The sequence below is a fragment of the Neopelma chrysocephalum genome, unplaced genomic scaffold, assembly GCF_003984885.1.
Source record: "Neopelma chrysocephalum unplaced genomic scaffold, ASM398488v2 Primary Assembly neopelma1_88, whole genome shotgun sequence".
Lineage (NCBI taxonomy): Eukaryota > Metazoa > Chordata > Aves > Passeriformes > Pipridae > Neopelma > Neopelma chrysocephalum.
In genome coordinates, this window is record NW_020897750.1 from 3,962,031 (window position 1) to 3,975,181 (window position 13,151).

General features: G+C 38.1%; 1 protein-coding gene across 14 annotated transcripts in view; it reads right to left on the minus strand.

The window, feature by feature from the left end:
- MAPK10 (mitogen-activated protein kinase 10) overlaps positions 1 to 13,151 on the minus strand; it is a 198,023-nt gene that overhangs the window by 98,611 nt on the left and 86,261 nt on the right. For 12 of the 14 annotated variants that reach the window (XM_027692825.1, XM_027692823.1, XM_027692822.1 and 9 more), the window contains one exon: positions 5,838 to 5,994. In XM_027692825.1, the coding sequence (XP_027548626.1) occupies positions 5,838 to 5,994 (157 nt within the window). Of the gene's footprint in view, positions 1 to 973; positions 1,005 to 5,837; positions 5,995 to 13,151 lie in introns of those variants that run through there. The other 2 variants (XM_027692836.1, XM_027692834.1) reach the window with 2 other exon arrangements.

The following is a 13,151-nucleotide window of genomic DNA, read 5'->3' on the forward strand; positions in this document are numbered from 1 at the left end:
ATCACACCCCTTACATGTGTTCATAATGCACATGGTCATCTAAAGAAGAGAAAGCTCTTGAGGGAGATATAAACCCACGTGCCCTTTCTGTTCTAGGGAAATCTCAGCCATTTAGTGTGTGCCCAAGGCATAAATGCTTCCTAGAGCTCCCATGTGGACAGTGCAGCTTCACATTACCCTCAGTGGAGGCCCATACTCATAAAGCATAACACAGCCCTTGCACAATTCCACTGGAGCACTGACTTTCACTCTCCCAAACTAGAAATGTAAACATGAACGAAAAAATGTAGAACTCGGTCATATGCTGGGGCTCTAGAGTTCTGGATTAAGGTTTCAGGGCTTTAACATGTTTTTTGGGTGGCAGCCTTTATCAAGGGCTCAATGGGGAATCATTTTCTTTCTCTGAAACATCTGTTGGCCAGTAAAATTCCAATTACACTTAGCTCTTTTCTTGCAGCAGGCAAGGAATATACAGCATAAGAAGGCAATTGCTGTTTGAATGAGCAACAGACCAGCGAACATAACGGGTTTCTAGAGTCACCTCCTAAATGTAAACAAGTATAAACCTCTCCTGATCCAGGCAGAAGCTAGCAGCGCCTTGCATAATTTTACTCACAATTCCTATCTTCTAGGCTTCTAAACACAGATGAATATTATGAAAAATAGATATATATATAAAATATATTCATATATAAAATATATGAATACATTTTCTTGTTCTCTTGAACCTCACAAAGGCCATGTGTCCAGAAAGCATAACCAGACAGCTCTGCTGCCTACTTTTCAATGCCAAGCTGAAAATGCTGTACTGAAGGACACTAATTTCCTGTATCATCAGTAAGTTTGAGACTGTTTCCCAAACAGGAGCAGATGCCCAGAAAATCAGATATGACTGTCCCTTAGTGTTTTCTGATATCATTTCCAGCTCCCATAGAAACTGCAAATAGGACAAATCAACTTAAATCCAACTAACCTGGCATCACTTAAAAGGAATTATGCCGCTGTGAGACAGCTGATGGATTCCTCTTCTTCATTTCAAAGTGGTAACATGGGCTACTGCAACATGCAATGAATGTCACGAAGCTGCTCCACACAAAAATGACTTGCTATCCAGGAAAACCAACTGATTTTAGACAAGAAATTTGCTTCACATAGTTTTCCGCCTCCTGTAGAGTACAGAATAGTTTTCATACCCTATGCTACATAAATCCTTTGCAATAATGTGCATAGTTAATGTATTTCCAAGGTAATTGACTGTTTACTGCAAATCTTATGATAAAACCCACACCTTTTAGACCTCCTTCCCCCCTGCTCCAAGTACAGTGTGCTAAGCAAAAGTAGGAGCTAGATGTTCTACAAAAACAGGGTTTTTGTAAACATCTCAAGAGCTCCTACACACACATTTGACAGAGAATAAAACCAAAGCACCAGAAAAATAAATGATATGTTCATTCAGTCAGGAATAGTGGCTTGGGTGCCTGGCTTTAATCCACCTACTGAAAACTAATATAAATAGGATGGGTCAAATTCCTAAACAAAACAAAAGTTAACAAAGACTGTGTTTCTGTTAAGGAGGACTTAACAGAAACTCATCCTTGTTTCCCAGAAACAAAGGAACAAAATACAATTTTGCTTGCATAGCCAAGTGCTTCCTTTTTTTGCATTTCATTTTTGAAGCCAATCATATTGGAGCGTAGAAATGAGCAGCTGAATAAACTGATATATTTCCCTGTGAAATCTAGGATTTTTATAATCTTTTTTTTTCCCCAAGATTTCCCTTTTCTAGGACACATTTCTAGGTTTTGGTGTGAAATGAAATGGATACATGAATAATAACAGATTCCACATTCTTTTGAGTGACAGGGAGTTGCGGTGGGCTGAAATTTGTAAATGATGGTGTGAAACAGGAAAAGGAATACATTTCTGAAACAGGATGAGCCTTTAAAGCACTTGTAAGTGTGGCTATGAAAGTAACCTTACCCCTGCCCCACCTCTCTGCATGAGTACAAACACTTTTTATCAGTTACTCTGTGTCTCCCCTGAGCTCTTTGTCCTCAATACACTTCTTTGAGGCAAGGCAAAGGGGAAAGATTAGATTTGTGTTATTTAAGTACCTACAACTACCAACATACAAATTGGAGCCTTAAAAAAAAAAATCAGATCCAGACTTCATAAGAAGTGTTCTATAATACTGGATTTTTTTGAATTTTATTTTTTAACCTTGATAGCACATCAACTTGAATAACAATCTTCCAGAATGCATTGTTTACCAAACCAGTTGCTACTTTCATTAGATATTTTGTTTGTATCTTTCCTTTGTTTTTTGTTTGGTATCTGGGGTTTTTCTTTGGGTTTTATTTGGGGCTAACAATAAAAGGCTCTTCTGGCATTTTTTTTTGGCTTGAGCTGACCCCCATTAACAAATCTGATTCAATGCAGAACTTTAAATCTATGCCACAGCTTTTTATAGCAGTAATACCTCCACTTAAGAAAAATTTGACTTTTATCAGACCCATTTGCATTATGAAAAGGTCTTTAATATAATAATACTTCAGGATACTTGCAACAATAAATAAGAACTAGCCACACTGGTTAGCATAAGATGCTTGAAATCTGGCTAACTATCACTGCTATTTTCTTGTTCTAAACTTTATATTCAGCTGCCATTTGTTGTTACCTAACAAACCCTTATGTGAGTTGTACAAGTGAGGTTTCAGCCTTCCTGCATTAGAGGAGAGCATACCTGAAAAATGCCACATTCAGCCACTGCAATTCAAGTGAAAGGTACCTGTAAGTGACTGCCAATGCACTGTCAACCGGACAGGCTGAGACAGCTCTTGTCCTGCAGCACCTCAGGGTAAACTCTGGCATTTTTGCACACATTTCTAAGCAGGATACCAACCATTTCCATGCAGAATGAAACTTTTAGCTTGCTTTCCTAATGGAATACAGCTTGTCTGTTCATCCTTCGACTTTAAATAACTTTTGAAAGGGTAATTAATCAGGAGTGAGAAATACAGAGAAACCCAGGTTTTACTAGTATAAGTGTTCATGAATTCATCCAAGTGAGTTTATGGACATCTTGTCCTCTAGGATGCTTAATGAGTCCAAGAAATTTACTGCAGCAGACAGCTGGCAAGACACAATGTTATAAAAACCTTTCTGATTTACACAAAACAGATTTAAACAGAAGGCAGGCATTTTATACCGTTATCAATTTTCTACAAGTATACATAGATATGGGCAGTAATACAACATAAATAAAACTATTGGGACACTTTCCAGAACTGAAACTCAATCGACAGAAATGCCACTTATTCACCACAACACAGCAGAAAAAAATGTTGTCCTGTTCTCCTTCTCATGACTCTAACCTGTTTCTCTAAATTACAGGGTTAAATCTCCGCAATAAAAAAGCATCAAAATTAATCCTTTGGTCCAACTGCCTCTACTTTGCTCACATAGGGGCTAAGTATCCCATGCTACATAATTTAAATGAAACACGTTCTTTGAAATAACAAGAGAGAATCATTTCAGCAGATTACTCTGAGTTGCAATGTACCAGACTGATCCTGCCTCAGTCCTATCCAAAACCCATTTTATTTCAGTTTCCTCTCACAGTCTCTCAGACCTTCTTCTAATTTATAGCAACATCTTACCTGCAGGTAGCATGTCTTTGTAATTTACAGCTGAAGATACTATCTTTGAAAAAAAGAAGATTCAAGAACAGTGTTATGTTCTGATCATGTAAATTTATGTCTCAAGAAACACCAAAAAATTCCAAACTGAACACAACAGTTCTTGGCAGACTAGATATGTGAGATATATACATGTTTGTGAATGACATGATTTCAGTACCCAACATAGCATATTGGAGATGTTCCTGTGCTGAAGTGTACTATTTATCCTCAGATCTAAGGCAGAATTCACACAGCTTCAGCACATTTAAAAATATTCTGAGTCACGTATGGTGAGAACTTTGGTGTTCTTTCTGATACCTAAAATATGTAAATAATTACTTCCTTGATAATTTAAGCCCCGTACATCCAGCTAACAGAGATTATGGTCTCAGAGGACTATTTTTGTTTTGTTAAGCACATACATCCTACCAAAATATACAAGAAATGACTTCTGGGGAGGCAGGGAGCCTCCATGCTTCAGTCTAGATCCTCCCTCCTTTAGCCATAAACTGTCAGCTCCACCATTTCAGTGACTCTTGTTGCTGTTGATTTGCTGCTGGACATGTTAGAGAACACAAATACTGAGTAAAGTTTCACTAGACACAAAATAAAAAGGGAACAAAGGCTTTTTCTTGTACTCATCTAGTCAGAACACGAGTGTCTTAATAAGCACAGGTTGAGCCTGTCTTGCATTTTGAGCTGCCATCATTTCCTCCGTAACACAGGTTAATGAGAAGTTCTGTCTCTTCTCTAACCTCTCATAGACAGGTATGAACAGACCTGAACGTGATCATGACAATGCTGCTTGCACCAAAATTAACTCCTGGTACAGGCTTTGCACCTGTGCTCCCAGGCTGACCTGAAAGTGATGTCAGGCAGAACACCTACAGCAGCATTAACACCTCCTCTCCAGCAACACCCAAGCATTGCTTAATGCCATATCATCTTAAAATGACAAACTGGGCACACAGAAATGGAAATAGAATAATAGAATCATTAAGGTTGGAAAAGAGCGTAAGATTATTGAGTCCAAACATTAAATGCCTCATTTATTCCAACTTCCCATGCATTAACTTAACATGCAGTCAACAGTGACACCTCCAGTAGGATCAGTACCTAGGAAGCCAAGTTTACCCAGTCACATTCTATTGTGAACTTAATTGACTATGTTTATCAAAGTAAACAGACCACAAAGCAAAAAGCAAAGTTAAACTAAGAAAACGACTCACCAAGCGAAAAAAATAGAAGTAGGCTACGTAAGATACAAGAATGCTTTGTGATTTTCTGCAGCTGTTCTCAGCACTGCTTAGCAAATTAATTTAACACAGAATGTCATTCAGAACTGTTTTTAGTCTTTGTTAGCATTTTAGCACATTATAATGATTAATCATTTTTTATTAATATATGGGAATTAAATATGAACTAAGAACAGTCACACTGTACTGAGTACTGTTAACTCACGTTTTATATTAAGATTTACACTGTTATTATATTCTGCTTATAATACTACTCATCCATACTACAGAGAGAAGAATATTACAAGTGTATTGAGATCTTGATTTTGCAAAAATTTAAATACAGGGCTAAAGGGAATACCAGCATGTGCTATATTCTCTAAACCACAGAGGTGAATATGTACATAAGCCTTTGCATAGGATTCACAGCTGCACAGTCATGCTTACAGAAGGGAAATAACACTAAAATTAGATTTAGAGGTGAAATTTCACAGTAAGATATACAGCTAAATAGGTCAGGTCTACCTCACCGTGCCATCCAGGCTGTCGCGCACACCTTATTTTCATTCAGTATTTTTTCAAAGATTCTCTGAGTGGCCAAATCAAAACCTGCTCTGTCATAACACTCACAGGCATTTTCATAAATGAAGTCTATAATCACAATCAGTTCTCTGTCAGACAAGGCAGACTAAAAACAACATCTACAAAGAACAAACTACAGAACACCTTTAGAAAGTGTTTCCTTTCCTGTACTCATTGTCCTCTGATTACTTTGCATGCATTTTTACAGTATACTCATCACAGTGTAATACGAACATTTCAGAAATATTTAATATCTCCAAGTAGTCCACTTCTTTTACAGGGATTTTCCTTTTTATTAAGCTTGTTTTCATCAGTTATTAGGTGGCCCGAGATGCCTTACCAGGGATAGGGTAGTCTGACAGCGAAGTTTTACATTTTGTCCAGGTGACACACTTGTAATTGTTCTGAGGTCTTCCTGGGGAGAGCTGCAAGTCTGGGGAGCACTGCTCAACAAATGCGGTCTGTCGAAGTTTCGCCTCTGTCCCAGGAGAAGACAGCTGTCAAAGGAGTTAAAGACAGGCAGGGTTAAGGAAGCCTGGGTCTGAGTTGGGACAGTTAGCTCATTTTGGGACCATTTGCTCCATTGTACCGTGGTCCAATTTGAAACTGTACAGATATCAGAAGTGAGGAATACTGAATGGTCCATTTTCTCTCATTAAAGTAGCTGTTTTCTTTCAAACCCTCTGCAGCCCTTCTAAGGCCAGTACTTTCATGAACTGGTATAATCTGTTGGGTTAAAAAGCCTGGAGGTCACTACAATGCATTGTGATAATCAGAGACTGCAACACCTGTCAGGGATAGAGAACATTTCTGTTGCTGTGGACCTTTAGGATAGAGAACAGTCCAAAAGGCAACCAAGCAATTAATTATTCCTTAAATGTACCATTAGACAAGGCTAAGGAATCCACATCCTGGATCTTCTTTCTGTACAGTCCTGGAAGGCTTACATGAAAAAGACAATTCCTGATTTGGAGAAATAAAGGAACTTTCTGAGGAAAGGTAAATTAAACTCCCCAAAATATCAGTGTTGAAATAATCAAGAGTAGAAATTTAAGAGAAGCAATCAATAAAACTTAGCAGCTCCATATCGGTGAGGAAAGGGTGCATTAGAAAGATGTGTTGTTGTTCACTCTAAGAATAATACTGACACTTCAATTTCTACCAATTACAAGAGCTGTTTACCAACCTACCTTTTCCTGGTCCTGCCAACTGCACATTTACATCTTTCTCTTTTGCTTTGCTGTCCTGGACAACCGTAGCAGGTCTTATAATCTAGAGAACAGAGGACAATGGCAACCAACAGCCTTGCAACTTCTTCCATTAACTTGTTCTACAGGATGCTTAAATGCCACTTTCACACACGACCTGGCAAAATATGCACTTCAGACCACCATATGGCACGTTTACCTCCACATGTCCTTAGCTTTCTACAAAGGCTTGTACTGTATGCCACATCTGATTTAAGACATAAACTTTAAAGGAACAAGCAGCTGTTAGAGGCCTTTAAGACAGCCTTAGATGACAATGAAAAACAGAGAAGGATTTGTACATTCAAGAGCCTCTACATCTTCAAAAAACAGTTTCTATGATCATACTCTGCTTTCTACACAGTCATGGACGAGGAAGCCCATGTCACAAACCACTGTGCAAAGTCAAGAATAGAAGATCAATAACCTTTCCCTTTTTTTCCTTACAAGTGATTTTACCACTACTTTGAGTTAAATTCTGATATTCCTGGTAACAGTGCTATAAAAAACATTGCTGAAGAAGACACCAGTAAATTATCCAATCTATATGCCTGCCCGACAGCAGGATCAACTGTAATTATTTCTGACAGATATTTTCATAACTTGTTCTTCACAATGGAACATGCCCTTGCAATTTACATTACATTCAGCGGAGAATTCCTGTTTACAAAGAATAAAATCTGTAGCATCAGAGGAACACCACTCAACAGAAAGTTAGGCTTACAAACATATAAAAGAATTAACAGAAAGTTTATATACCAATTTAATTGCTTCTAGAAAGGTTAATCAGGATTATGAACACTTCCATGATGAACCAGTATATGCCCTCTAGAAAACTTTGAGAGTTTTAGCTGTTAATGAAGAGACTGAATGTTTAGTATACTCGAGTCAGTTGCTTTACACATGACAAATATAATTTTAAACAGCTGCTGCATTTGTACACCATAATCTGATGAAACAGACCATAATCAACCTGACCAGAGGAGCTCAGTGTTTCATTTAAGTCAAGGAGTTTCCTTATCCACCTCACAACAAGCATTAACATCTCACAAGCTTCAGAAAAGCCATTCAGGTAGAAGTGAAGCATGTCACAATGAGGAACAGCTTACAGCACCCTTCTCCTTCAGAGGCAGAAAGCTTTTGTTAAAAATGTGTCCCTGTATTTCGTTACTTAGCTATTTCACTAATCCAGAGCCATGTTTCAGAATAACTACTCTCCCCTTAACTTCTCCGGGGATTCTTTTCCTTTAAGAGAAATTACTCTCTCTAAACCAGACACTGTCTTTTGAAACATGAAGTTGTATCTTATCATCATTTGCCTCTCTTTCTTTTACAGTGTGTATTATTATAATTCTAGCTCCATTTCCTCTGTATAATCCAAATAATGTCTGAAAGCTGCTCAGTTAAAATGTTGGTGGTTTATTTTAAGCAGATGTTCCTACCTCAGAGATACACTGAAAGAAGAATAAATTTCATATTTGTGAGTTACTATTCCCACATGATTGCAGAACAACCTAGTCTGTAAGTCACAGAACGGCCCTCTCTTCCATGAGACATGCATCCCTTTGTCCTATAGTAGAATGTACATTTCCCCAAATTCACAACCCTATACTACCAGTCAAAAGATTTTCCTGAATTTCAGAAAGAGCATCAGCTCGGGACTAATTTTAATATTCCAACGAATTTAGAAATTAAGTGTATCTTATTTAATAGAATTGCTTCATACTTAAAAAACCAGGCAGCATTTGCAACCAAACTGACATCTGGAAGTGAAACACTAAGCACACTGTGCAATGGGTTTTGTGGTGTTAGGTTTTTTTGGTAGACAGAACTTACCTGCAATACTTAAATGGTTAGAGAAGATCATCAGATCCTTTTCTAGGCTAGCCAGCATGTGCTGTTCAATAGTTAATCACTCCTGAACAACATTCAACCATGATATAAAAGCCAAATCTCTATCCTATTGTTAAGCACAATGCAGTTTATCAGTCCATATGTTGAAAGAGATGTTGTATGAATGAAACTCACAGCATCAGCAATTATGAATTAGATGTTTAAAAAGCAAGATGGATGCCTGCAATTCTCAATTAGAAAGGCACATTAAACCAGTCACAGAAAGATGTTTCCATTTCCAAGGCCTTCTAGTGCATTCATGCCTAGTCCCAGCTGCATTTCAAAGAAGATAAAAATAAAATGACTCGTACACTACACCAGCTCCACAGTGGAAGCACTTCCATGCCTGGGAATGGAAGAGACAATTCCTGAAGTAGAAGTTCTCAAAAATATGCAGAGTCAGCTGAACACAAAGCAGCTGTTGCCACTGACAGAAAGGAAACCGAATTTGCAAGAAGTCTACTTTGAGTCGGAAGAGGAGAAGAGAAAAAGGAGAAGAGGAATGTGACTATTGCAAGTCCACAAAATTTGCCGCAAGTCTTCCCTCAACAAATTTCGAAGCTCTAACAGGAAGGCAATTTCAAAGCCAAACACCAACAGCACAAAAACAGAGTTCTGTTGCAATTACAAATAATCCTCAACAAAAGAAGTGTTTCACTTATTTGCATAAGTCCATAGCATAGTGTAGCCCCTCCAACTTCAGCTGTGTACTATCCTCCAAAGAACATGAGGCGCTGCCGAACACAAGCAGCCTTTGCTCACTTTTCTCTACCATTGCTAATGCTGACAAGCCTTTCTATGGTATCACAAAGTCCAATGGTATTTGTTGTTTTTCTCAAAGCTTCAGATTAAGAATTTTAACTTTTAAATAAAAGACATTTCTCTTCCTCATGGCTGCAGAAAGGCAACAGAGAACATACTCAACAGCCTCAAAAGATTAAAAAAGAACATATGAATATTCTCTATTTTAAAACAAAACGACTCAGTAATTTTTTGAGACTTCAACTCATGGTTTATGAGTATGCAGAGAAAAAAATCCACTTTGCAAATGAAAGGTAGATTTAGGCATGTGCCAACCTGAAGCCATAAATTCAAATGTCTTGAAAAGATGCCTTCCTCTAAAATCAGTATTTAAAGGAAATTCTACCAGTTACTTCAGCGGCAGGAGAAACAAGTTCATTGGTGACTGGTATCAGTCACTACTAATGAAGGATAAATCACTATACAAGAGTTAAGAGTCCAAGCAAAGGCATTCCAGCAGGATGGACAATTAATCTGCTGAGATAAATTACCACTGAAATAAAATTCTGCAGTATTAACAAAGGGTTAGCTTGGAGTAGTGCAAAGCCAAAATACAGACAATATCTAATCTCCACTGTGACCATGAGCACCGCACAACAAATGTTTTTAAAAACCTTGTCAGTGTATAAGTCTACTGCAGCCCTTATGAATACATAGAAGCAAAGCACGTGTGTGTGCCAATGTACTACTGAAATTTTCTTGGCTTAATCTGAAAAAAGTTGCACATATAAAGGAGTAACTGTAGGGCATTGGCTCACTGGAGAACATTTTATTTGTCAGAAATTGCTCCAGTATATCAGAGACACTCTGTAACAATGCCATTATTTTTATATAAATATGACAGAATGACACAGAACACTGGAAAAAGTGCAAAGAAAAGACCTTTCAGTAATAAGAATTGACAACCCAGTTTCTCTAGACAACTTTTCAGTTGATGTTGCAACAACTGACTAGAATACAACTTGTATGTTTTCTGGCCAATTCTCCTCCCAAATCCTGGCCCAAATCAAGTATCCAAGTTGCTAATGATGCAGACCCAGATGATCAGAATGAATGTTAAATATTTAAGCATGAAATATGGAATCCTAGAATGGTTTGGGTTGGAAGCAACCTCTAAAAATCATGTAGTCCATTCCCCCTGCTGTGGGCAAGACCATCTCTCATTAGATCACGTTGCTCAAATACCCATCCAAGAGCAGCCTATGTCCACTTCATTTGAGCCACAGTTCAGTGTGAAAATAGGCTGCCTTTCACAAATATGGTTTCAATGGTTTGTTGAGTTTGTCTTTACACTGCCTTTTTCTACTGAGATTAGACAGGAGCTTTCACCAAGATGAGACTTTATCAGCTTTCTCTGTGGGTATTATCCAATTGCTCTGTGAGCACAAAATCCCAGTGCCTACAGGAACAGAAGTTATACTTCAAACTGGGATGCCAAGACAGACAAAGGAATCCCTCGTTAGCCAACATATTTCTCACCAGCCAAAGCATGTGGGTGGAAAACAAACCAGTGGGAACAACTGCATAGATTTTAACTACGTATATATGCAAAATTTTAACACCACTGAGGGAAATAAGCTCATTATTGTTTCACTGTTTAATTATGATTTATTTTCCTCATTACATTATAGGTATGAATCCATGCTGCCATATTCAAACCTATTATCTCTCACTTGTACAATAATGTAAACCCTCTGCACAAAGTTGCCTCTAATGAATCCCAATCACTGCTCATTGAGGAAACACTGAATGGCACTTACTTAACATGAAGACTGGAACAGTTTTAGCGTTTTATACACTCATTAAACCAGTCTATTTTGAAGCACACCACCATGAAGCAGTTAGGTACTATTATCACTATGCAGAGTTTCACAGTAGAAACTGGAATTCTTTCTGTCGCAAATACTACATCCAGTGAAATTACTACTAAGTGGGTGTCAGATAACACGCTGAATTGCCCTGACCTACAGAAACTATGAAGTGCCTGATTGTGAAGGTTGTGCAATAGTTAGTATGAATAACAACTGGACAAAACGTTTAGGAGACATCCTTGACAACATCAATAGATCACATTTATAAACCAATAAAAGATTTAAATGTGGTAAAAAACAGAGTTGTAAAAGCTCATGAAAAGATTGTATCTGGTTTGATTTCCAAGAGGCAATCATACACCCTGGCTTTGGGCTGAGAATACATGGTCTTGTTTTGGACAGGTAAGTCCTTCTTTTAAAAATAATTCAATTACTCTGTAGGTCTTCACCCAGGCGATAAAATAAGAGGCCCTGAGGTGGAGAGGTTGAATTCTGAAGAATGTGTTTTATTACCTTTTTTGCTTGGTTAGTTTGTTTGGGTCTTTTTAAATAAACTTAAATCAAACCTTGAATTTCTACATGTGCTTATGACAAGAATGGTCTGATGAACTGAAGGATCTCATCAAAAGTGAGGAAAAAAAAGGAAAAAAAGAATTCTTTTTGGTACTGCCTATCTGCTTCAGAGGGAAGCAAGGAAACCAAGGTCTAAGTACAAATTATTAAGTCTCAGAAAAAATATACATAATCTAAAAATGTAAAATAGCTTAAGGATTCAAGCTGCCTGCAGTCCTAATGGTCAGGATATATCATTGCGATAGCACAAATCGTGAAGCTGACGAAACCTTCCAAGCTTTCCTATGCTCCCATGACTGCAAGGCATGCAATTATCAGCTGCAGAAGGAACACTTTCCTTTCTGAGCGCCAAAATTCACTCTGCTTCACTAATGAGCCTCTCCTTATGTGCCTGCAGCTGTATTCACAGTCCCAGTGATACACCACATTGAGTATGGACCACCATGTCTTTGCACCTCAGGAGCAACCCTCCCTGTATTTATACAGATCCTATAAATGTCAGAAGTCACAAGTATACAACCTAGGATAAGTTGCAATTTTCTCCAGTTCCTTCAGGATTTTTCCCTCACAACATGCACGGCCAAATCAGTGATGGTCTTATCTTGGAGGAAAACATCTGTTTAAGTATCCTTGACTGTACTGAGATTCCTTAATTTCTGTTTACAACTAAATGAGTTATGACTAGGTAAACTACTCCTCTGTTCAGCTTCATGTTGGAAAATACTTTCTTCTTCAAGAAAGACAATGACTCAAGTAAAGAAAGCCACCTGATGCAGAGCAGTTTTAATCATAAATGTGAATGTGGCTGTAGATCACAGAAATACCATGCCAATACCCTGCATTTCTCATTTCAGGTCAACTCTAGCTCAATGTCTACCACTGTGACAGACTTCACCCACCTGCTCACCCTCTACTCACAAAGAGAATAAAACTACTAGCCATGTACCACGAAAAAAGTTCATACTCTGGCATCTGCACCCTTTACTATGTGTTCCTGTTCATCCCATGGAAAGCACAGATAAATATGTAATTTACACAGCCTAATGCCTAAATAGCAAGCTCAGACTATACATAGTTAAAACGTATATAAATGAAACTTAGAGGGATGCGTTCAGAAACACCACCCCACAGGCCATTAGGTTTCACTGCTAAACAGACAGATATTCTCTCTACTCACAGCACCCAGAGTCCCCTTACATCCTTCATCTGAAAAGATTTCAGCTCATATGGGTCCATGTGTTGATCACTTGTCACTCCTCAAACCCATACAGGCACAAAGCAGCAGCACTACTTGCCAGTAAGGTAACATTTGGGATTCCCTAGGCCTGT